This window comes from Mobula hypostoma, chromosome 4, assembly GCF_963921235.1.
Source record: "Mobula hypostoma chromosome 4, sMobHyp1.1, whole genome shotgun sequence".
In the NCBI taxonomy this organism is placed as follows: Eukaryota; Metazoa; Chordata; class Chondrichthyes; order Myliobatiformes; family Myliobatidae; genus Mobula; species Mobula hypostoma.
This window is the reverse complement of record NC_086100.1, coordinates 203,641,727-203,667,863: the sequence shown is the minus strand read 5'-3', so window position 1 is coordinate 203,667,863 and position 26,137 is coordinate 203,641,727. Positions and strand designations below refer to the sequence as shown.

Below are 26,137 nucleotides of genomic sequence, written 5' to 3'. Positions count from 1 at the left end.
TTCTCTAAATGCCCATAGAGCCTAACTCTAAGCATCTTTTCCAACAGCTTTCCCACCACAGACGTAAGGCTCACTGGTCTATAATTACCCAGACTATCCCTACTACCTTTTTTGAACAAGGGGACAACATTCGCCTCCCTCCAATCCTCCAGTCCCATTCCTGTGGACAACGAGGACATAAAGATCCTAGCCAGAGGCTCAGCAATCTCTTCCCTAGTCTCGTTGAGCAGTCTGGGGAATATTCCGTCAGACCCCGGGTACTTATCCATCCTAATGTATTTTAACAACTCCAACACCTCCTCTTTCTTAATATCAACATGCTCCAGAACATGAAACTCACTCATATTGTCGACACCATCATCAAGTTCTTTCTCATTGGGGAATACTGAAGAGAAGTATTCATTGAGGACCTCGCTCACTTCCACAGCCTCCAGGCACATCTTCCCACCTTTACCTCTAATTGGTCCTACCTTCACTCCTGTCATCCTTTTTTCTTCACATAATTGAAGAATGCCTTGGGGTTTTCCTTTACCCTACTCACCAAGGCCTTCTCATGCCCCCGTCTTGCTCTTCTCAGCCCCTTCTTAAGCTCCTTTCTTGCTTCCCTATATTCCTCAATAGACCCATCTGATCCTTGCTTCCGAGACCTCATGTATGCTGCCGCCTTCCACCTGACTAGATTTTCCACGTCACTTGTCACCCATGGTTCCTTCACCCTACCATTCTTTATCTTCCTCACCGGGACAAATTTATCCCTAACATCCTGCAAGAGATCTCTAAACATCAACCACATGTCCATAGTACACTTCCCTGCAAAAACATCATCCCAATTCACACCCGCAAGTTCTAGCCTTATAGCATCATAATTTTCCCTTCCCCAATTAAAAACTTCCCTGTCCTCTCTGATTCTATCCTTTTCCATGATAATGCTAAAGGTCAGGGAGCAGTGGTCACTGTCCCCCAGATGCTCACCCACTGAGTGATCTGTGACCTGACCCGGTTCATTACCTAGTACTAGATCTAGTATGGCATTCCCCCTGGTCAGCCTGTCCACATAGAAACATAGAAAATAGGTGCAGGAGTAGGCCATTCGGCCCTTCGAGCCTGCACCGCCACTGATTATGATCATGGCTGATCATCCAACTCAGAACCCCGCCCCAGCCTTCCCTCCATACCCCCTGATCCCCGCAGCCACAAGGTCCATATCTAACTCCCTCTTAAATATAGCCAATGAACTGGCCTCAACTGTTTCCTGTGGCAGAGAATTCCACAGATTCACCACTCTCTGTGTGAAGTTTTTCCTAATCTCGGTCCTAAAAGGCTTCCCCTTTATCCTTGAACTGTGACCCCTTGTTCTGGACTTCCCCAACATCAGGAACAATCTTCCTGCATCTAGCCTGTCCAATCCCTTTAGGATTTTATACGTTTCAATCAGATCCCCCCTCAATCTTCTAAATTCCAACAAGTAAAAGCCCAGTTCATCCAGTCCTTCTTCATATGAAAGTCCTGCCATCCCAGGAATCAATCTGGTGAACCTTCTTTGTACTCCCTCTATGGCAAGGATGTCTTTCCTCAGATTAGTGGACCAAAACTGCACAATACTCCAGGTGTGGTCTCACCAAGGCCTTGTACAACTGCAGTAGTACCTCCCTGCTCCTGTACTCGAATCCTCTCGCTATAAATGCCAGCATACCGTTCGCCTTTTTCACCGCCTGCTGTACCTGCATGCCCACTTTCAATGACTGGTGTATAATGACACCCAGGTCTCGTTGCACCTCCCCTTTTCCTAATCGCCCACCATTCAGATAATAATCTGTTTTCCTATTTTTGCCACCAAAGTGGATAACTTTACATTTATCCACATTAAATTGCATCTGCCAGGAATTTGCCCACTCACCCAACCTATCCAAGTCACTCTGCATCCTCTTAGCATCCTCCTCACTGCTAACACTGCCACCCAGCTTCGTGTAATCCACAAACTTGGAGATGCTGCATTTAATTCCCTCATCCAAATCATTAATATATATTGTAAACAACTGGGGTCCCAGCACTGAGCCTTGCGGTACCCCACTAGTCACCGCCTGCCATTCTGAAAAGGTCCCGTTTATTCCCACTCTTTGCTTCCTGTCTGCTAACCAATTCTCCATCCACATCAATACCTTACCCCCAATACCGTGTGCTTTAAGTTTGCACACTAATCTCCTGTGTGGGACCTTGTCAAAAGCCTTTTGAAAATCCAAATATACCACATCCACTGGTTCTCCCCTATCCACTCTACTAGTTACATCCTCAAAAAATCCTATGAGATTCGTCAGACATGATTTTCCTTTCACAAATCCATGCTGACTTTGTCCGATGATTTCACCACTTTCCAAATGTGCTGTTATCACATCTTTGATAACTGACTCCAGCAGTTTCCCCACCACCGACGTTAGGCTAACTGGTCTATAATTCCCCAGTTTCTCTCTCCCTCCTTTTTTAAAAAGTGGGGTTACATTAGCCACCCTCCAATCCTCAGGAACTAGTCCAGAATCTAACGAGTTTTGAAAAATTATCACTAATGCATCCACTATTTCTTGGGCTACTTCCTTAAGCACTCTAGTATGCAGACCATCTGGCCCTCGGGATTTATCTGCCTTCAATCCCTTCAATTTACCTAACACCACTTCCCTACTAACATGTATTTCCCTCAGTTCCTCCATCTCACTGGACCCTCTGTCCCCTACTATTTCTGGAAGATTATTTATGTCCTCCTTAGTGAAGACAGAACCAAAGTAATTATTCAATTGGTCCGCCATGTCCTTGCTCCCCATAATCAATTCACCTGTTTCTGTCTGTAGGGGACCTACATTTGTCTTTACCAGTCTTTTCCTTTTTACATATCTGTAAAAGCTTTTACAGTCAGTTTTTATGTTCCATGCCAGTTTTCTCTCAATCTTTTTTCCCCTTCCTGATTAAGCCCTTTGTCCTCCTCTGCTGAACTCTGAATTTCTCCCAGTCCTCAGGTGAGCCACTTTCTCTGGCTAATTTGTATGCTTCTTCTTTGGAATTGATACTATCCCTAATTTGCCTTGTCAGCCATGGGTGCACTACCTTCCTTGATTTAATCTTTTGCCAAACTGGGATGAACAATTGTTGTAGTTCATCCATGCAACCTTTAAATGCTTGCCATTGCATATCCACCGTCAATCCTTTAAGTGTCATTTGCCAGTCTATCTTAGCTAATTCACGGCTCATACCTTCAAAGTTACCCCTCTTTAAGTTCAGAACCTTTGTTTCTGAATTAACTATGTCACTCTCCATTTTAATGAAGAATTCCACCATATTATGGTCACTCTTACCCAAGGGGCCTCTCACGACAAGATCGCTAATTAACCCTTCCTCATTGCTCAAAACCCAGTCCAGAATAGCCTGTTCTCTAGTTGGTTCCTCGACATGTTGGTTCAAAAAACCATCCCTCATACATTCCAAGAAATCCTCTTCCTCAGCACCTTTACCAATTTGGTTCACCCAATCTACATGTAGATTGAAGTCACCCATTATAACTGCTGTTCCTTTATTGCACACATTTCTAATTTCCTGTTTAATACCATCTCCGACCTCACTACTACTGTTAGGTGGCCTGTACACAACTCCCACCAGCGTCTTCTGCCCCTTCGTGTTACACAGCTCTACTCATATCGATTCCACATCTTCCTGGTTTATGTCCTTCCTTTCTATTGCGTTAATCTCTCCTTTAACCAGCAACGCCACCCCACCTCCCCTTCCTTCATGTCTATCCCTCCTGAATATTGAATATCCCTGAACGTTGAGCGCCCATCCCTGGTCACCCTGGAGCCATGTCTCTGTGATCCCAACTATATCATAATCATTAATAACAATCTGCACTTTCAATTCATCCACCTTATTACAAATGCTCCTTGCACTGACACACAAAGCCTTCAGGCGCTCTTTTACAACTCTCTTAGACCTTATACAATTATGTTGAAAAGTGGCCCTTTTTAATGCTTGCCCTGGATTTGTCGGCCTGCCACTTTTACTTTTCTCCTTAGTACTTTTTGCTTCTACCCTCACTTTACACCCCTCTGTCTCTCTGCACTGGTTCCCATCCCCCTGTTGTGAACTAACCTCCTCACGCCTAGCCTCTTTAATTTGATTCCCGCCCCCCCCAACCATTCTAGTTTAAAGTCACCTCAGTAGCCCTCGCTAATCTCCCTGCCAGGATATTGGTCCCCCTAGGATTCAAGTGTAACCCGTCCTTTTTGTACAGGTCACACCTGCGCCAAAAGAGGTCCCAATGATCCAAAAACTTGAATCCCTGCCCCCTGCTCCAATCCCTCAGCCACGCATTTATCCTCCACCTCATCGCATTCCTACTCTCACTGTCGCGTGGCACAGGCAGTAATCCCGAGATTACTACCTTTGCGGTCCTTTTTCTCAACTCCCTTCCCAGCTCCCTATATTCTCCTTTCAGGACCTCATCCCTTTTCCTACCTATGTCATTGGTACCTATATGTACCACGACCTCTGGCTCCTCACCCTCCCACTTCAGGATATCTTGAACACGATCAGAAACATCCCGGACCCTGGCACCAGGGAGGCAAACTACCATCCGGGTCTCTGGACTGCGTCCACAGAATCGCCTTTCTGACCCCCTTACTATCGAGTCCCCTATCACAACTGCCCTCCTCTTCCTTGCTCTACCCTTCTGAGCTACAGGGCCAGACTCTGTGCCAGAGGCACGGCCACTGTCGCTTCCCCCGGGTAAGCTGTCCCCCCCAACAGTACTCAAACAGGAGTACCTATTGTTAAGGGGCACAGCCACCGGGGTACTCCCTATTACCTGACTCTTCCCCTTCCCCCTCCCCCTCCTAACCGTGACCCACTTGTCTGCCTCCCGTGGCCCCGGCGTGACCACCTGCCTGCAACTCCTCTCTATCAAATCCTCACTCTCCCATACTGTGACAGGAATCCGTCCAGGACACACTTAAACTCTGCCCCATCTAAACCCTTGGAACTAATCAGGTGCCAATCAATATTTGGGAAGTTAAAGTCCCCCATGTCAACATCCCTGTTATTTTTGCACCTTTCCAAAATCTGCCTCCCAATCTGCTCCTCTGTATCTCTGCTGCTATGAGGGGGCCTATAGAATACCCCCAGTAGAGTAACTGCTCCCTTCCTGTTCCTGACTTCCACCCATACCGACTCAAAAGAGGATCCTGTTACATTACCTACCCTTTCTGTAGCTGTAATAGTATCCCTGACCAGTAATGCCGCCGTCCTCCCCTTTTTCCGCCCTCTCTATCCCTTTTAAAGCACTGAAATCCAGGAATATTGAGAATCCATTCCTGCCCTGGTGCCAGCCAAGTCTCTGTAATGGCCACTACATCATAATTCCATTTATGTATCCAAGCTCTCAGTTCATCACCTTTGTTCCTGATGCTTCTTGCATTGAGGTACACACATTTCAGCCCTTCTACCTTACTGTCTTTATACCCTTTATTCTGCTTCTCTTTCCTCAAAGCCTCTCTATATGTTCGATCTGGCTTTACTCCATGCACTTCTTTCACTGCTTTATCACTCCGGGTCCCATCCCCCTTGCAAATTAGTTTAAACCCTCCCGAACCACGCTAGCAAACCTACCTGCAAGGATATTGCTCCCCCTCGAGTTCAGGTGCAACCCATTCAATCTGTACAGGTCCCACCTTCCCCAGAAGAGATCTCAATGATCTAAAAATCTAAAACCCTGCTCCCTGCACCAACTCCTCAGCCACACATTCAACTGCCATCTCCTCCAATTCTTACCATCTCTGTCACGTAGCACTGGCAGCAATCCTGAGAATGTCACCCTTGGGGTCCTGTTCTTCAGCCTTCTGCCTAGTTCCAGAAACTCACACTTCAGGACCTCATCCCTCTTCCTGCCTATGTCGTTGGTGCATATATGTATCACGACTTCCGTTTGCTTTCCCTCTCGTACCAGGATGTCGTGCACCCGGTCAGAGACATCCTGGACCCTGGCACCCGGGAGGTAACAAACCATGCGGGTGTCCTTCTCACGTCCACAAAATCTCCTGTCTGCTCCCCTGACTATAGAGTCTCCAATGATGACAGCTCTCCTCTTCTCCGTCCCACCTTTCTGCACCACTGGGTCAGACTCAGTGCCAGAGGCCCTGCCACCGTGGCTCACACCTGGTCGGTCGTCCCCGCCAGCAGTATCCAGGACAGTAAACTTATTATTCAGTGGAATGGCTACAGGGGTGCTCTGCACTACCGTCTGCTCACCTTCGCTTTTCCCCCCCCAACTGTCACCCAACGACCTGCTTCCAACAGCCTAGGTGTGACTACCTCCCTGTAGCTCGCATCTATGACTGCCTCATTCTCCCTTATGAGTCAAAGGTCATCCAGCTGCTGCTCCAGATTCCTTACACGGTCTTCCAGATTGCCCAGCCGTATGCACTTCTGGCAGATGTGACTCTGCGGGAGAGGGGAGTTCCCCCACGGCTGCCACATCTCACATGAGAGGCTCATCACCGTCTCAGGAGGCATTATAAAGACTAACTGAGAACAAGCTCGTCCTGCGCCTCTTCTCGTTGAGGAGAAAGGCAGATCTGGTGGAGAAGAGAGAGAAAGAGTAAAACACTCTGGTAGATCTGGGGGAGAATATAAAGAGGAGTGAGATAGATAAATAGATAGATACTTTATTGATCCCAGAGGAAATTACCTTGTCACAGTTTCATTATAAGTGCACAGATATACAAACATTAGAAAAGTAGTATGAAATAATAAAATATTAGTTACCTCATACAGTCTAACGGGAAGGGTGGTGGGCATCACTTCCCTGGCTATATTTTGACTCATTGTCGAGTGTTATGGCTGAGGATACGAACGTCCTCATTCTGGGTTCCCTGGAGCCGCGCAGTTGTCTTCGTCTGTTACTAAAAAAGTTCCTCGGTTTAGCCAAGGCAGCACGCAGAAGGTTCGCAAAATTCTCTAGAATTCCCAGGAATTTCTGTGGGGATCTTTGCTCCACCACATCCTCCAGTCCTTCCAGTTTGGCTGAGAGGCTGTGGCAGGGGCCAAAGCTTCAGGTTCTTGTGCCATTGGGATCTTTTCTGGGGGAGGTTCAAAAGTGGCGGGTTGCAGCTGAACCCGAAGGGAACCAATATTCTTGCGGACAGGTTTGTTAGGGATGTTGGGAAGGATTTAAACGAAGTTCCCGGGGCCGGGGGAGGAACGGGGGATGCGAGAACTGGAGTGAATGGACTCAGGATAGGACAGATTGTAAAAAGTTAAAGATGGCTTGCAGTCAGACTGTCAGGGAGGGCAGGCAGGTGATCAGACTTAGTTGCAGCCAGCGGGTTGAGTATCAAAACATTAGGGATGCAGACTCAGGAAGGTTAGAAAATACGGTACTCAAAGTGCTGTACTTAAATGCATGTAGTATAAGAAATAGGGTGCATGATTCTGTTGCACTGTTACAGATTGCCGGGTATGATGTTGTGGTCATCACTGAATCGTGGCTGAAGGATGGTTGTAGTTGGGAGCTGAATGTCCAAGGTTACACGTTATATCGGAGGGTTAGGAAGGTAGGCAGAGGGGGTGGTGTGGCTTTACTGGTAAAGAATGGCATCAAGTCGGTGGAAAGATGTGACATAGGTTTGGAAGACGTTGAGTCCTTGTGGGTTGAATTAAGACACTGTACGGGTAAAAGGACGTTGAGGGTAGATATATACAGGCCTCCTAACAATGAATGGGAGGTAGAAACATAGAAAATAGGTGCAGGAGTAGGCCATTCGGCCCTTCGAACCTGCACCGCCATTCAGTATGATCATGGCTGATCATCCAACTCAGAACCCTGCACCAGCCTTCCCTCCATACCCCCTGACCCCCGTAGCCACAAGGGCCATATCTAACTCCCTCTTAAATATAGCCAATGGACTGGCCTCAACTGTTTCCTGTGGCAGAGAATTCCACAGATTCACCACTCTCTGAGTGAAGAAGTTTTTCCTAATCTCGGTCCTAAAAGGCTTCCCCTTTCCACAGTCTGCAATACGATATAGAAAAGGCGAGTCAAAAGGGCAATGTTATGGTAGTTATGGAAGATTTTAACATGAAGGTCAATTGGGAAAATTAGGTTGGTAATGGATCTCAAAGAGCAAGTTTGTTGAATGCCTAAAAGATGGCTTTTTAGAGCAGTTTGTTGTTCATTGCACTAGGGAATCAGCAAAACTGGATTGGGTGTTATTTAATGAACTGGTGGTGATTAGGGAGCTAAGGCAAAATAACCCTGAGGAACAAGTGATCACAATATGATTGAGTTCAACTTGAAATTTGATAGGGAAAAAGTAAAGTCTGAAGTAGCAGTATTTCAGTGGAGTAAGGGAAATTACAATAGAATCAGAGAGGATTGGCCAAAGTAAATTGGAAGGAGCTGCTGGCAGGATGTCAGCAGAGGAGCAATGGCATGTGTTTCTGGGAAAAATGAGGAAGTTGCAGGACGTGTATTACAAAGACATAGAAATACTGAAATGTTAAAATAGTACAACCATGGCTGGCAAGGGATGTCAAAGCTATTGCAAAAGCAAAAGAAAGGCTATACAACAAATCAAAAAGTAGTGGGAAGATAAAGAATTGGGAAGTTTTTAAAAACCAACAGAAGCAACTAAAAATCATTAGAATGGAAAAGATGAAATATGACAGCAAGTTAACAGATAATATCAAAGCGAGGGAAGGTTTTTTTTTCCAAGTATGTTAAAATAAAAAAGAAATGAGAGTGGGTATAGGACCACTAGGAAATGAGTCGGGAGAAATAATAATGGGTGACAAGGATATTGATGATGAACTAAATGGGCATTTTATATCATTCTTCACAGAGGAAGACACTAGCACTATGCCTGATGTTGTAGTGTGTGAAGGAAGAGAAGTGGGTGCAGTTACGGTTACAGGATAGAAGGTGCAAAAAAAGCTAAAAGACCTAAAGGTACATTAATCACCCGAACCAGATGAACTGCAGCTTAGGGTTCTGAAAGAGGTAGCGTTTGTCACAAAAGGGGTGCTGGGAATGGACCCAATTGCGAGAGAGACTCTGAAGTACAAGGAACAGGACTTGACTAGGATAGGGACGTGACAGGATTCAGGAAAGGAGCAGGGACAAGAACGCAGACTTGGGCTAGGAAAAGCGGGACTAGGACTAGGAGACAAGGCTTGGACTCCGAGCCCGAGACTGACAAGGACCCAGAACCTGGGTCTTGCCTCGGGCTTAGAACCGGAACCAGGCAAGGACATGACATGGCTTCAGGACAGGACGCGGCTGGGGTCTAGAGGCCAGAGTTTAGAGACAGGCTGGGGTCTTAGCTCTTGAGGCTCGAGGCTTGGGCATCCCTGGAGCTTGGCCACGGGACCCTCGAGGCTTGGACGTCCCTGGAGCTTGGCCGCGGGACCCTCGAGGCTTGGACGTCCCTGGAGCTTGGCCGCGGGACCCTCGAGGCTTGGGTTCTTGGAGCTCAGAGACAGACTGGAAACCAAACAGAGCCGGACTTGTCCTTCGACAAGCCGGGACTCATCTTTAACACGACACTAACATGAGACAGGCCAGAACATAGACATAGAGCCAGGACTTATCCTAAGACAAGCTGGGACTCAACTTCTCCACACCAAGGTGGGACAGGTCCACCTGTTGGGTACCAGCAGGACAGCCAGACTTACCCAACAGAGGCACAGACAAGACATGTCCCCCCGCAGGGCAACAGCAAAACAGCCTGACTTACCCCACGGAGGCAAAGACAAGACAAGATATGACACCCCACAGGGCAACGGCAGAACAACCTGACTTACCCCACGGAGGCAAGGACAAACACCAAAGAACAACAGACGGTTCCATTTCTGCTCCAGGGAAGCTCCAAGTCTCAGTTCAGCCAGCAACTTCAGCTGGCTACGGAAACAGCCAGAACCCTACCATAAAGACTACTCCAACGAGCGGCAAAAAGGCTCCATGAAGCAGTGGGCCTCCAACCAGGCCTAGAGATCACAAATGGTTTCACTAACCTTCCATCAGCAGGTTACTCCAAGGGGGACTGACATGACAAACCAGCAGCCCACACTGTCTGTCTGTATCTTGTTTTACAGCGGTTGGCATCCAGCTTAATGGTGCATTACCGCCACCCTCTGCTCCAGAATGTGCACTAGACATACATTCTAAATCCCTTCACCCAATCGCGTGCGCACACACACATATATATATATATATACACATACATACACACACAAACCTACACTTCACCCTCCCATCTTTGACCATCCTAGTATCCTATTCCTGTTTATTCTTCATATCCTATAAAAAACCCCTGTACCCTTTAAAAATGCTAAAAATACCCGGACTTGTGCTCTCTCACCCATGCCCAGCAACCCTTTTAATGTGAATTCCTGCATCCCCAACTCCCTTAATTTATTTCTCATCATCTCTCTCTGTATCCCATACTTCCTGCAACACAAAACTATATGTAGTACTGACTCCTCTTCCTGACATTCCTCACACAATCCTGTCTGGTGTTTCCCCATCATTTTCAATGTTTTGTTTAATGCACAATGCCCCAGCCTTAACCTAGTCCACACAATTTCCTCTCTTCTGTTTCCATTACCTACCCTAGTAACTGCAACACTCTTTTGTATTTGATATAAATGCCTCCCTTTCCCCTCCCTGTCCCATCTTTCTTGCCACATTCGGTTGACTTTTTCCCAGATTACACACTTAACCTCTGTTTTACTGATACTAATGTGCATTTCCACATTTTCTTTCTTTAACGCCCTCTTTGCCAACTCATCCACCCTCTCATTCCCCTTCACCCCCTCATTCCCCTTCACCCCTACATGTGCTGGAACCCATAGAAATTTTACCTGACCTCTCTGATTTGAAATTCTTGTAACTAACTGAAGGACTTCATAAAGTACATCTTGCCGACTGATTGTGTGAAAAGACCTTAAACTTGCTAGAACTGAGGATGAATCTGAACATATCAATGCTTTGGCTTGTCTGGCTTTCTGCACCCATTGCAACGCAACCAACACTGCCAGCATCTCCACTGTAAACACCCCTAACTTATTAGATGTTCTTCTGCTGATTCCAATTGCTTTTGCTGGTATTACCACCCCAAACCCTGTCACTCCTGTTTCAGGTTCCTTCGCACCATCCGTATAAATGTGAGTATAATCACTATACTTTTCCATCACATGACAGTTAAATGCATTTACCAAATCTGTTTTATATCTTTCTTTCCTTTTTACCTCTAACAAATGCCAGTCTATGTCAGGCCATACAAGCTTCCATGGAGCTACAACCGGATAAACTACTGAAGGACTTATCCTCAGATCAAATACTCCACATTCTTTCGCAATATCATTCCCTACCCGACTAAAGGTATCCCTCTGAAACCTCCCATTTTCCCAGCACTCCTGCAACACTCCTTTAGTAGGGTGAGAATCATTGTGCCCCTGCAAGCTAGCCCAGTAGTTTGCCATCAGTTGCATCCTTCTTAGTTCCAAAGGCATTATTCCCATTTCTACCTGTAGGGCTGACACTGGTGACGTTTTAAAAGCCCCACTGCACACTCTCAAGGCCTGAGCCTGAATCACATCCAGTTTCCTTATAAGAGACCTAGCTGCTGATCCATATACTATATTTCCATAATCCAATACAGATCTTACTAAAGCCACATACATTCTCTTCAAAGCTGAACAACTTGCTCCCCATTCCCTACCAGTCAAACATCTCATCACATTTAGAAACATAGAAACATAGAAAATAGGTGCAGGAGTAGGCCATTTGGCCCTTCGAGCCTGCACCGCCATTTATTATGATCATGGCTGATCATCCAACTCAGAAACCCGCCCCAGCCTTCCCTCCATACCCCCTGACCCCTGTAGCCACAAGGGCCATATCTAACTCCCTCTTAAACATAGCCAATGAACTGGCCTCAACAGTTTGCTGTGGCAGAGAATTCCACAGATTCACCACTCTCTGTGTGAAGAAGTTTTTCCTAATCTCGGTCCTAAAAGGCTTCCCCTCTATCCTCAAACTGTGACCCCTCATTCTGGACCTCCCCAACATCGGGAACAATCTTCCCGCATCTAGCCTGTCCAATCCCTTTAGGATCTTATACGTTTCAATCAGATCCCCCCTCAATCTTCTAAATTCCAATGAGTACAAGCCCAGTTCATCCAGTCTTTCTTCATATGAAAGACCTGCCATTCCAGGAATCAATCTGGTGAACCTTCTTTGTACTCCCTCTATGGCAAAGATGTCTTTCCTCAGATTAGGGGACCAAAACTGCACACAATACTCCAGGTGTGGTCTCACCAAGGCCTTGTACAACTGCAGTAGTACCTCCCTGCTCCTGTACTCGAATCCTCTCGCTATAAATGCCAGCATACCATTCGCCTTTTTCACCGCCTGCTGTACCTGCATGCCCACTTTCAATGACTGGTGTATAATGACACCCAGGTTACTTTTTTACATTTCTCCTCAACTTTCCTGATATGGTCTGCCCATGTTAATCGTGAATCAAATATAACTCCCAGAAATTTAAATGATGCAACCTTTTCTAATTCAACCCCATACATTCTTAACTTCTTCCCTACCTCAACCCTTTTCCTGGTAAAAAATACAGTTTGAGTTTTATCTACTGAAAATCTACATCCCCAATCATAACCCCACTCCACACTTCATCAATTGCTTCTTGTAGTTTCCTGATTATATGGTCCATGTTCCTGCCTCTTTTCCACAAGGCCCCATCATCCGCAAACAGTGACCTACCTATATCCACTGGTACCTTTGTGAAGACATCATTGATCATAATGGTGAAAAGTAACGGGCTAATCACACTACCTTGAGGTGTGCCATTTTCCACTATGTACTGTTTTGATAATTCTGATCCAATCCGAACTTGAATTTTTCTACCAGACAAAAAATCTTTAATCCAATTAAAAACTCTCCCACCAACTCCCATCTTGTGCAGTTTAATTAATAATCCTTCCTTCCACATCATATCATAGGCTTTTTCAATGTCAAAGAACACTGCCACTACTGACTCTCTATTTGCCTGGGCCTTCCTTATTTCAGTCTCTAACATAATCACTGAGTCCATGGAATTCCTTCCCTTTCTAAAACCACTCTGATAACTTGCCAGCATTCCCCTTTTCTCAAGCTCATATGATAACCTTTCTGTTATCATCCTTTCCATTATCTTACATATACTTGATGTTATTGCAATTGGTCTGCAGCTAGTGGGTTTTGACAGATCCTTGCCAGGCTTCCTTATTGGAATTACTACTGCTTCTTTCCATGCACTTGGTAATCTTCCCTCCTCCCACACTCTGTTATAAAAATGCGGCAACTTCAAAAGCGCTCCTTCTCCTAGATTTTTTTAGCATCATAGAGCATATCAGATCTTTCCCTGGGGAGGTTGGTCTCGATCTCTTTATTGCTCTCACCATTTCTGCTAATGTAAATGGATCATCAATTATATCATCTGTTCCTTCCCTCCTGCTTAACACACCTGGGTGTTGGCTCATTATTCTTTCCCTTCTTCTTCTCCCTTCTTTAGACAAGTTTTCTGAACTGTGTATCAGTACAAATGACTTGGCCATGACCTCAACCTTATCCCTACTGGAGACTGCAGTTTCCTCCTCAGATATCATTACTGGATATTCCCATTCCCTTCTATCTCCTCCCATCCTCTTAATCATTCCCCATATCTCTCCCACAGGTGTTGTTCTTCCTACCTTGTCGCAAAAACTTGCCCTTTTAGCTTGACGTATAGTTCTTCTCACCACTGCCTGTGCTTTCTTATATTGAACCAAATGCTGCATATTATGGGTTCTTTTAACTAGCCTGAATGCTCTATTTCTGTTTTTTACAGCCTGACAACATTCCTCTGTCCACCATGGTACCAGTTTTCTATTCATCCTATTTTTACTCCTCGGTACAGATCCTTCTGCTGCCATGATAATTGCTGAAGTCACCTGACTGTTTAATTCATCTACATTTCCAGAAATATCAATCTTTGTCAACCCTTCTTCACTCAACTTCTGGAACTTACCCCAATCAGCTTTTTCAAACACCCACTTTGGGGTTCCGCCACCTGGTCTTACTTCAACTCTTTCACCCACTGAACACAAAACTGGGTAGTGATCACTGCCTACTGTTGAAGCAGTCCAAACTCCCCAGTTACTAATGCCAGCCAAGATATTAGACACTAACGTAATATCTAACACTGACTCAGTTCCTGTTGTTATATCTATCCTTGTGCCGCTACCATCATTCATACACACCAAATCCCTTTCTTCCATCAAATCTTCAATTACCTTTCCATTTGGATCTGTAATCTGATCCCCCCATATTGTGCTATGAGCATTGAAATCTGCACACCACACTACTTTACATCTCTTTTGTCCTTGTATCTTTAATAGGCTGTCCAAATCCAACCTTTTACATGGATTGTAGTAGTTAATTATAACCACTCCCTGCCCTCTCTCCCGCACCTCCACCACTATGTATTCCTGATCATCTCCTTTTTCCAGTACCCTATATGGTATACCTTGCTTGATTAACATAGCACAACCCCCTCCTCCCCCTAGATTTCTATCTTTCCTTATCATTGTATACCCATATACCACAAAGTCTAAAGTTGGTATCAACCAAGTTTCCTGAATACACACTACATCCGGTTTTACAACCATTTCTTTAATAAAGTGCTTGAATTCCTGGCTATTGGCCAGTAAGCTCCTTGCATTCCATTGTAAAAGAATCACCATAATTAGTATTAACCAATACATGACACTTCCTGGCTTGACTGATTACTGAGGTTCTCCCTCACTTCCTCCCATGTCAGTCCTACTAACCCTAAATGGTTTACTGCTGCTTTTACCACCAGCTGAATTTTGTCACTTTTTGACTTTACCTCAACCGTACTATTAATCACTCTTGCAATGAATGTTACTAGAGCCTTTTTGTCTTCATAAATCCTGTCATTTGTTCTTTGTTGCATCTCTCATATCCCTATTGCTCCCTGTTCATTAGGAGCATTATTCTGTTCTCTTGACATTCTTACAGCTTCTGCATAAGTGATCTTTCTTTTCACTCTTATTTCTTGAATTTTAGTCTCCCGTCTCACAACCTCACACCCACTATATGCAACATTATGAGCTCCTCCACAATTGCAGCATTTTGGTTGAACTCCTGTTCCACACTTTCCATATTCATGATCACCCCCACATCTAGCACATCTCCTCTGCCTTTTACAGTTTTTAGCCACGTGTCCAAACCTTTGACAATTATAGCACCTCAGTGGCTTTGGCACATATACCCTTACTGGGTAACTCATGAAACCCAGGAACACCTTCCTTGGCACACTTTCTTCTTCAAATTCAATCAATACTGATTCACTTTCCTTTTTCACTCCCTCCTTTGTTGTTTTCAGTCTTTGAACATTCATTACTTTCCCTCCTTTGATATTCCTCTTTATCTCCTCCATATTTATACTCATTGGTATCCCCATGATCACTCCTTTACAACCATTATTTTGTGCTCCCACCCTCCCAGTGTATTGTACCTTGCATTTTCCTATCTCTTTTAGCTTGAGTGCTTTCTCAAGTTGTTCCTCATTCGCACATCTTACCAATAAGTTGCCATCATTAAGGACTTTTGCAAATACTATTTCCCCTATCTTATTTGTCAGAGTTGTTGTTAGCACAAACGGGTTAATTTTCTTCATATGTCCCTGAGCCTTCTCATTAAACCTAATTATGACAACACCTCCTCTCTGAGCTTGTTCATCTTCCTCACTTTCAGAGCTTTCTCCACTATCATTTCTTATTCTTTTATTCCCTTTGTCTTGGTTTTTATTCATCTGACCCCTCACTACCTCCTCATTCCCTTTATTTCTCCCTTCACAATAATCCACCTCTCCCCAGCTGCCTACTTCTGGTCCCAAGTCTCTATCCCTCTCCTTCTCCACTTTCTTTCCCTCAACCCCACCTCTTATCTTGTCCACCATTACCGGACCCACACAACCCCCTTCCAGCAATTTCCGTTCCTTCCCCACTCTCTTTCCCTCAACAGGTTCCAAACTACATTCACGCATCAAGCTAAACATAGCCAGCTTCCCATCAAGCCACCCAACCCCATCCAGCATCCCACACTTGATCCCAAGGCTACTTGTATTGCAAGCCCAAAGATGGGAATCAGGTGCCAATGATTAACTCAAACAAGGGTCAGCTGGAAGACCCGGAGTCCTGAGTCCACGGACCAGACCGTGAACCGGAATGCGGACTTCACAGACCAGACTATGACAGCATTAGAGATTGTTTTGGCACTAGAAATGATCTTCCAAAAATCATTGGACTCTGGCATGGTGCCGGAGGACTGGAAAATTGCAAATGTCACCCCACTCTCTAAGAAAGGAGGAAGGCAGCAGAAAGGAATTTATAGACCAGTTAGCCTGACCTCTGTGGATGGGAATATGTTAGAGAAAAATGTTAGGGCTGAGATGATGGAGCACTTGGTGACACAGGACAAGATAGTACAAAGTCAGCATGGTTTCCTTCAGGGAAATTTCTGCCCAACGAACCTGTTGGAATTCTTTGAAGACATTTCAAGTAGGATAAAGGGGATGCTGTGGATGTTGTATATTTGGACTTTCAGAAGGCCTTTGACAAGGTGCCACACATGAGGCTGACTACCAAGTTAAGAGCCCATGGTATTACAGGAAAGTTACTGACATGGTTAGAGCATCGGCTGATTGGTAGGGGGCAGAGACTGGGAATAAAAGGATCCTTTTCTGGTTGGCTGCCAGTGACGAGTGGTTTTCCGCAGGGGTCGGTGTTGGGACCACTTAGTTTTATGTGGTATATAAATGATTTAAATGATGCAACTGATGGCTTTGTTGCCAAGTTTTCAGATAATACGAAAATTGGTGGAGGGGCAGTGTGTGTTAAAGAAACAGGTAAGATACAGAAGGACTTAAACAGATTAGGAGAATGGACGAGAAAGTGGCAAATGAAATAAAATGTTGGAAAATGCACGGTCATGCACTTTGATCGAAAAAATAAATGTGCGGACTGTTTTCTAAACGGGGATAAAATCCAGGAATCTGAGATGCAGAAGGACTTCGGAGTCCTTGCGCAGAACACCCCGAAGATTAATTTGCAGGTTGAGTCAGTGGTGAGCAAGGTAAACGCAATGTTAGCATTAATTTCAAGAAGACTCGAATACAGGAGCAAGGATGTGATGCTGAGGCTTTATAAGGCACTGGTGAGACCTCACCTTGAGTGTTGTGAACAGTTTTGTGAACAGAGATGGGGCATTAGAGCGAGCAATAGAGAGAGAGGGAGAGGGGATTGGAGAGAGACTGTGCGTGGTGAGTTGAAATATTCCTTCCCCCAGGACCCTCAGCGGAATCGGATCGGCCAGTGGAGGAACGTGGAACACAAGCAGGGAATTGCGGACCTGACATACAACCTGAACCCGGAGCCCCTGCTGGGACAGTATGAGATCGAGGTGATCAAGTCCAGAGGGAAGAACAGACACTCATTCACTGTTGAGGAATACGGTGAGCGAACACAGGGTCAGGGCCCTCTGGGATTCTGCCGGCTCAAGAAGTTTGAAATTCGGGCAGCTAACTAAACATTACCCATTCCTGGCATGGTGACTGGGATTGTCCCCGCTCAATGCATACACAACCCAAGGGAGAATTTACTAAAGTTTCATAGCGCAAGGGACACGATTTGCCAGTGCTATTCCAGCTCAGTCGGTTCATGGTTCTGCCGCGATGAGGCCTCTCTCAGACTGGAGGAGCAACAGTTCATGTTCCGTCATGGTAGACTCCAACCTGATGGCATGAACATCGATTTCTCCAAATTCCGGTAATCTCACTCTATCCCTCCTCTCATTCTCCATTTCCTCTCATATTTTCTCCTCATCTGCCCATCATCTCCCTCTGGAGTCCCTTCTACCCTCGCTTCCTTGCTCCACAGTCCAATTCTGTCAGATTCCTTCTTGTTCAGCCCTGTACCTTTTCCACCTATCACCTCCCGCAACTTCTCACTTCATTTCCCAATATTCCCCCACCAACCTTTCCTCCTCACCTGTCACGTGTCAACTTGCACTCCTTCCCCTTTCTCTTCAACTTATTATTCTTCCTTCTTCGCCCTATTGGATCGTCATGCATTTGTGATCCAATGATTCTCCGGAACAAGAACACCACCAGGTTCAGGAGCAGTTATTACCCCTCAACCATTAAGCTCCTGAACTTAAAGGTATAAATTCACTTGTCCTATCACTGAAATGTTCCCACAACCCATCGACTCACGTTCAAGGACTCTTCATCGCATATTCTCTATACCTAGTGTTTATTTATTTATTATTAATTTCCATTTATTTTTGTATTTGCCCATTGGTTGCTTGTCCGTTCTTCATTGACTCTCGAAGTTTAAAGCAAATTTATTATCAAAGTACATAACTGTCATCAGATGCAATCCTGAGATTCATTTTCCAGCGGGCATACTCAATAATAACCCGAATAGAATGGATGCAAGAGCGCAGCTGAGCTGCAGGCGAAGACTAGGGTCTGGACGTGGTTGTCGGAGACTCTTTCTTTTGAAACGCCTGCCATCGGGAGCATTTAATGGGTAATGGGAGCTTGTCGCTTTGAACACTACCAGCTGTAGCAACCCTAGCGAACAAGGCCGGGATGCAACTGCTGCATTCCCACTCCACTGTGGATTTGTGATTGTGTATAAATGGAACTGTCGAATAAGGATGTTCTATGATCCTGGGGTGGGGGCGGGAAGCATTGTTGGATTCGGTTGGGGCAGATTGAGGGGGACAGAGAGAGAGGGAGAGAGAGAGATCACGAGACATCACCGAGTTTCTCCCTGTGCCCTGCAGTGCTCCCGAAATTCGAGGTGACGCTTCATATGCCAAAGCGGATCACAATCCTCGACAGAACCATCCACGTCCAGCTATGCGGGAGGTAAGCGAAGTTCTTCCGCCAGCTCGGTGCCACATCTAGTCGACTCAGTGTCTGCCCCGGGAGTGTGTACTGTACAAGACGGTGTGGAAAGAGTTTCACTTTTCTGTCTGACCTCTGGTGCCTGTGACGTAACGGTGTGGAGGGAACATCACATTGTGTCTGACCCCGGGAGTGTGTGATGGGACGGTGTGGAGGGAACATCACATTGTGTCTGACCCCGGGAGTGTGTGATGGGACGGTGAGGAGGGAGATTCTCTCTGTGTCTGACCCTTGGAGTGCTGATGGGACGGTGTAGGGGCAGTTTCACTCTGTGTCTAATCCCGGCAGTGTGTGATCGGACAGTGTGTAGGGAGTTTTATTCTGTGTCTGACCCTGGGAGAGTGTGATGGGAGGGTGTGATGGATATTCACTCTGTGCCTGACCCCGAGAGTATGTGATGGGCGATGTGGAGGGAGATTCACTCTGTGTATGACCCGTGATTGTGTGATAGGAAGTAGTGGAGGGAGGTTCATTCTGTCTGAGCCCAGGACTGTGCGATATCGCGGTGTGGAGGAACATTCATTCTGTGTCTGATCCCGGGAGTATGTGATGGAGTGGTCAGGAGGGAGCTGCACCCTGTTTCTGACCCCGGAAGTGTGTGATGGGACGGTGTGGAGGAAGCTTCACTCTGTGTCTGAACCGGGAGAGTGCCATGGGGTGTTGTTGGGTGAGTTTCACTCTGTGCCTGACTGCGAGGTTCTGTGAGGGGACGTTTGAAGGAAGCTTCATTCTGTGTCTGACTCCAGGAATCTGTAATGGGACGATGTGGGATATGCTTCTGTCTGTGTTTGACGCCGGGAATGTGTGATGTGGTGTTGCGGAGGGAGTTGCACTCTGATTTGGCCCCGAGATTGTGTGACGGGACGGTATGGGGGATGCTTCACTTTGTGTCTGAGCCCGAGATTGCGTGTTGGGACGGCGTGGGATTAACTCGTGTCTGACCCCGGAAATATGTGATGGGACTGTGTATGGGGAGTTTCACTCTAATGTCTGACTTTGAGAGTGTGTGATGGGACGGTGTGGGGTGAGTTTCACTCTCTGTCTGACCCCCGGAGTGTGTGATGGGACGGAATGTCGTTGGGGCCTCTCTGTCTCTAACTTCTGCTCTGACACGAAACCCAGGTACACGTACGGGAAACCCATGCGGGGTGTGGTAAACGGCACGGTTTGCCTGAAGAGTTATTACAGTTACGTGGAAACAGATTTTTGTCACTATGTGGTGGACAAGGTTAGTTCTGGGGCAGGCCCGGGAGCCCAGGGTGCTGTGTCTCATGTCTCCCACTCCCTGCTGTGTGAAGAAGAGTGGACAAAGGAGACGGGGAAGAGGCGAGACGTGGCAAAGTATGAAGTGTGCCAGGAATGACAGATCAGTGTGGGAGGATTCCCTCGATGTCCACAACGTCGTCTCCCGTTCCCCTACTAGTTTATGGAGCAGTCCCCCGTATGCTTACAAACTCCCCCTCCCCCTTCCACTCTCACCCCGTCAGGGCAGATCATTTCTCGCACATACATCATGAAATGTGACGAAATGGGTCACATTTGGCAAATCAAATCAGCTAGCTTCGTGCTGGGGGGGGGTCGGGTGGTCTGGGTGATGCCTGCGAGTATGGCCACGTTTCCAGAGCCAATGTAGCCCGCCCGTAAGTCATTAGCGCTGATGTGTCCATCTGTGGAAAGTGGGAAGAGATCTGCACGGTCACTCTACCCAGACAGCAGCAGCAATTGTACCCTGGCCGTTGATCACTGGCGCTGGGATAAACTGGACTGCTCGTCGCTCACCTAGTGTCATCCCTCGGCCGCACCCCGGCGGCAATATGCAGCCCCCAACCCCAATTAACCCACCATCTTCTGTGGGAAGTGGGCGGAAACTGGAATAACCACAGTAAGCCCGCGAAGTCACGGGGAGAACGTACAAACTCCACACAGGCAGCGCCAGAGGTCTGGGTGAACTGTGTCTCTCCACCTCACGTATATAATACACGCCACTCTTCCCCTCATCCCTATACTTTCCCTCTCTCGTTTCCCATTCTCCCCTACTCTCTCCATTATCTCGCCCTGTTTTCTCCGCTCTCCACTCCCCTTTTCCCTTTTCACTGCCCTACTTCACTCTTCCTCTCCCTCCGTGCCTCCCACTCTCAGTGTCCCTCACCTGCCTGTCCCTCTTCCCCCTCTCCATCGCTGTCTTCATATTTCCCTCTCCACCTGCCTCTACCCTTCCCCCTCCACTCTTCGTCTCTCTTTCTTTTTCTCTCTTCCTCTCTCTCTCTCTTTCCCCCACTCCCACTCTCCCCTCCCCTACCTACCCCTCTCCATTTTTCTCCCCTGTACCTCTTACCTACCTCTTCCTCTCCCTCCTTCTGTCTCTCCACCCCCCTCCCCTTCTCTCTTCCCCCTCTTCCACCCACTCTCCCTCCAGGTCTTCTACCTCTTCTCACACAATCAAGGCTTACTGAGAAAGTAAAGAGGCATGGGATCCAAGGTGACATTGCTTTGTTGATCCAGAACTGGCTTGCCCACAGAAGGCAGAGAGTTGTAGACGGGCCATATTCTGCATGGAGATCAGTGACCAGTGGTGTGCCTCAGGGATTTCTTCTGGGACTCTTACTCTTCGTGATTTTTATAAATGACCTGTAGAGGAAGTGGAGGGATGGTTTTGTATATTTGCTGATGACACAAAGGTTGGAGGTGTTGTGGATAGTGTGGAGGGATGTCAGAGGTTACAGCAGGACATTGATAGGATGCAAAACTGGGCTGAGAAGTGTGAAGTGGTTCATTTTGGTAGGTCAAATATGATGACAGAATATAGTATTAATGGTAAGACTCTTGGCAGTGTGGAGGATCAGAGGGATCTTGTGGTCCGAGTCCATAGGACACTCAAAGCTGCTACGCAGGTTGACTCTGTGGGTAAGAAGGCGTACGGTGTATTGGCCTTCATCAACCGTGGGATTGAATTTAGGAGCCGGAGGTAATGTTACAGCTATATAGAACCCTGGTCAGACCCCACTTGGAGAACTGTGCTGAGTTCTGGTCACCTCACTACAGGAAGGATGTGGAAACCATAGAAAGGGTGCAGAGGAGATTTACAAGGATGGTGCCTGGATTGGGGAGCATGCCTTATGAGAATAGGTGAGTGAACTCGGCCTGTTTTCCTTGGAGCGACGGAGGATGAGATAAGAGTTGTGTAAGATGACAAGAGGCATTGATCGTGTGGATAGTCAGAGGCTTTTTTCCCAGGGCTGAAATGGCTGCCACAAGAGGGCACAGGTTTAAGGTGCTGGGGGGTAGGTACAGACGAGATGTCAGAGGTATGTTTTTTACGCAGAGAGTTGTGAGTACGTGGAATGGGCTGCCGGCAACGGTGGTAGAGTCGGATATGATAGGGTCTTTTAACAGACTTTTGGATAGGTACATTGAGCTTAGAAAAACAGAGAGTTGTGGGTAAGCCTAGTAATTTTTAAAAGTAGGGACATGTTCTGCGCAACTTTGTGGGCCGAAGGGCCTGTATTGTGTTGTAGGTTTTTCTATGTTTCTATGTTCCACACACTCTAACAGACACACACACACACACACACACACACACACACACACACACACACACAAACACACGTCATTTTATGGAGAGATGGAGACTGTCTGGATGGGTAACCGTGATTCGTGATTCTCGGTTTGGAATGAATGCTGCGGGAAGGAGTGGTGACTGGATGGGGCATTTGGAGGAAGCAGAAGTGTGAGACGAGTGTTTGCCCACCCTCATTTCCTGCCCCGTAGTCTCACCGCCCGCCCCTGTGTTGACCCCTCAGATGGACAATGATGGCTGCATCTCCCGGGATCTCGACACCGCTGTGTTCCGAATGAGAAGGAATTGGAACAATAACATCCACGCGCACTTCGTCTTGGAGGAGGACGGCACAGGTTAGGGCCCGGGAGGCAGTAATCATCGTCCCTAATACGTACACTATCTCTTCCTGAGTGACTTTTCCAGAGCCCGTACCTCTCTCCCCCGTCTCTGTTCCAACCTCTTCCCTGTCACACCGTTTCACACACCCTACCTCCTTCTCCCAAAGACCATAAGATATAGGAGCAGAATTGTCCCATCGAGTCTGATGCCCCACTTCATCCTGGCTGATCCATTTCGGCTCTCAGCTCCAATGTCCAGGCATCTCCCTGAATCCCACACTGCCTAATCAAGCACCTATCAATCTCTGCTTTATACTTCTCCCTCTCCCTTTTTCCGTCTCTTTCCCGCATTTCTCTCGCTGGCAGTCTCTTTCCTTCGCCTTCTCTCTCTTTGTCCATGCCTCACTTCCCTCTCTCTTTCTGTCCCTTCCCTCCCTCGCCCTGTCACACCACACACTCACGCCATCCTCTCGTCCGGCTCACTTTCTATTCCTGATGCCTGGCTCACCTGTTTCCCCCCTCCTGTGACTCTTTGCCAGTGACTAACTGCCTCCCTAACACCCTCTATCTGTCGACACAACAGAACCGCGACTTGGCTGCCAGCGCAGTCGGTAATCCAGCATTCAATCCCCCCACAGGAGTTAGGAGGGAAACGTCAGCATCCTGCCGGGTTGCCTCGGAGGTCACAAAGATCCACTTTGAGGACATTGAGATGTACTACAAGAGAGGACTCCCGTTGTCTGGAAAGGTAGAGATGATCCAACACTGAGAGACAGGTTCCACAGCACTGAGATAGGAGACAGTCAGGCCCTTCGGCCCATTGAGTCTGACCTGCCATTCCGTCATGGATCATTCATTATCCCTCTTAACCCTAATCTTATTCCTTCTCCCAGTAATCTTTGATCCTGACTAATCCGGAACTTCTCAACATCCACTTTAAATGTACCCAGAGACGTGACTTCCATAGCCGTCCCTGGCAATGCATTCCACAGATTCACCACCCTCTGGTTGAAGAAATTCCTCCTCATCTCTATTTTAAATGGACGCCACTATATTCTGAGGCTTTGGTAGGAAATTTGCATCTTAATTTGAGCTGAAGCCTAATAAATAGGCGACAAAACCAAATCAACTCCCCAAATGGTCAAAATTAAACCAAACAAGGAGGTCTAAAATACCCTAATCTTTGTAATGGACAGGCCTTTCATTATCTAAGTTCATGGGCAGAAATATACACAATCTGGCCCTGATCTACCCTGACTGGGTGGCCAGAACGAGGGCATCTTATGTTTAAAGACGAGAATAACTGGGTTACATTACTGATGATGCGCGCCCACTTAGTTAGTCCAAGTAGTGTTGGTAAAACATGGACTAAGTCAAACTGTCAGGGTCAAGTGATAGTAAATCTACTGCAATTAGATTAAAAAAAGACAAGAATGTTAACTTTCCCACTGCCCATGTGTATCTCCTACCAATCTCAAAGAGCAGTCATTCTCTGTTGGCAGGTGGTGATCAAGTTGGCCACAGGAAAACCACTGCCAGAAGTGAAAGTGTACCTGTTCAACACGTTTAATCCCGGAGCGCAAGAGATTATAGTCGATGATCAAGGAGAGGGAACCTTCCTCTTCGACACCTCCGAATGGGACGACGAGCAGGTGTCCTTCTTGGTGAGTCTGGAATGGGATTATCTGGAAGGTGGGGTCGGGCTGTCATTCTGGGATGCGAAGATCTGGGATGGTCACTCTGAGGGCGTGCAGATGGACAATAAGGGTGAGAGTTATTTGGAGGTGAGGTAGAGGGTCTGAGGGAGTTTGGAATCATTGAGGGAAAGAGGGATTGAGAGAGCTGAGGGTCAGTCTGAGTGACTCCATGAGTGAGATGAGGATCACTGTGAGGGAGAGAGAGGGTCTCTGGTGGAGTTGAGGGTCAACCTGACGGAGAGAGAGGAACTGGGAGGAAGTGTGTCACTCTAAGAGAGGAAGATAGACTCTGAGTGAGTTGAGGATTACTCTGACAGAGAGAGAGAGAGAGAGGGACTAAGATGGTATTGACGTTCACTCTGAGGGAGAGAGGGATTGAGAGAGTTGAAGGTCAATCTGAGAGGCTCCAAGGTAGAGGGAGTGACTGGGAGGGTTGGTCAATGATACGAGGTCATTTTCTCTCTTTGTGCGGAACTGAGATTCAGCGACACCACGCAGTGCGGCGATCTCCCTCAGAGTGATCCTCAGCTCTCTCAGACTGAGATTCAGCGTTACCTACGATAAACACTGTCGCTTTCCTCGATTACCAACACTTTCCCAGGAACCCGCAAATGTCGCTACACTTCCCTGGCGCATACTCCAGGCTCTTCGAGTGCCACCTGCGATTCTAATGCCTCTGGATTGTGGGAGGGTGCCAGAGGGATTAGAGGTGGTGTGAGGCTTGCTACACTACCGTGTGGCGTGTCCACCTTCCTCACGGTGAATACTTAGATGTAATGTTCTCAGGCTTCGCCGGGCGTCTTCGGCCTGCCCACTGAAAGCAGAATTTCCCAGCGGAAGCCAGCTTTCATTCTAATCGCCACACCGTCCCGATGGGTCTCCTCTGCTGCTTCAGTGAGGCGGATCTCAACAACACCCCATATTCCATCCAATCTGATGGCATCAACATCGATTTCACTAACTTCAGATGATTTCCCCTCCTCCCCCTTTCCTCTACCGCGTTTCCCACTTTGGCTCCCCTCTTACCTATTTCCTTCTTCTCATCTCTGTCTATCGCCTCCACATGGTGTGCTCCCTCCTACCCTTGATCCCAAGGTCCAATCTCCTCTCCAATCAGATTCCTCCTTCTTTCAATCCTTTGTCTATTCCACCAATCACTTCCCGGCTTCTTACTTCAGATCCCTCCCCCATTACTTGCCTTCACCTATCACCTTCTGTCTCGCCCTCTTCTCCCTCTTACCATCTTCTCATTCTGGCCTCTTCTCCCTTCCATTCCAGTCCTGAAGAAGGGTATGGGTCCAAAATGTCCATCATCTATTCCCATCCGTGGCAGACGGGTTTCTTCAGCATTTTGTGTGCGTTGCTCTGGGGCATGGCGAACTCCCCTACTGGCACGGATACAACGATACCATGCCCTCTCTCTCTCTCGGGACGGACGCAGGGATCCGTTGCCATCGAATGTTCCTTGTGTTCCCTTCT

At 47.0% G+C, this 26,137-nt stretch overlaps 1 protein-coding gene across 1 annotated transcript in view; it reads left to right on the top strand.

Annotated features, from left to right (window-relative positions):
• The window catches only part of LOC134345907 (murinoglobulin-2-like), a 132,156-nt gene that overhangs the window by 17,379 nt on the left and 88,640 nt on the right, over window positions 1-26,137 (top strand). Inside the window, exons 6-11 of the mRNA XM_063047251.1 lie at window positions 17,438-17,603; window positions 18,941-19,025; window positions 20,187-20,292; window positions 22,865-22,976; window positions 23,600-23,709; window positions 24,464-24,625. Coding sequence (XP_062903321.1) covers window positions 17,438-17,603; window positions 18,941-19,025; window positions 20,187-20,292; window positions 22,865-22,976; window positions 23,600-23,709; window positions 24,464-24,625 — 741 coding nt within the window. The remainder of the gene's footprint in view (window positions 1-17,437; window positions 17,604-18,940; window positions 19,026-20,186; window positions 20,293-22,864; window positions 22,977-23,599; window positions 23,710-24,463; window positions 24,626-26,137) is intronic.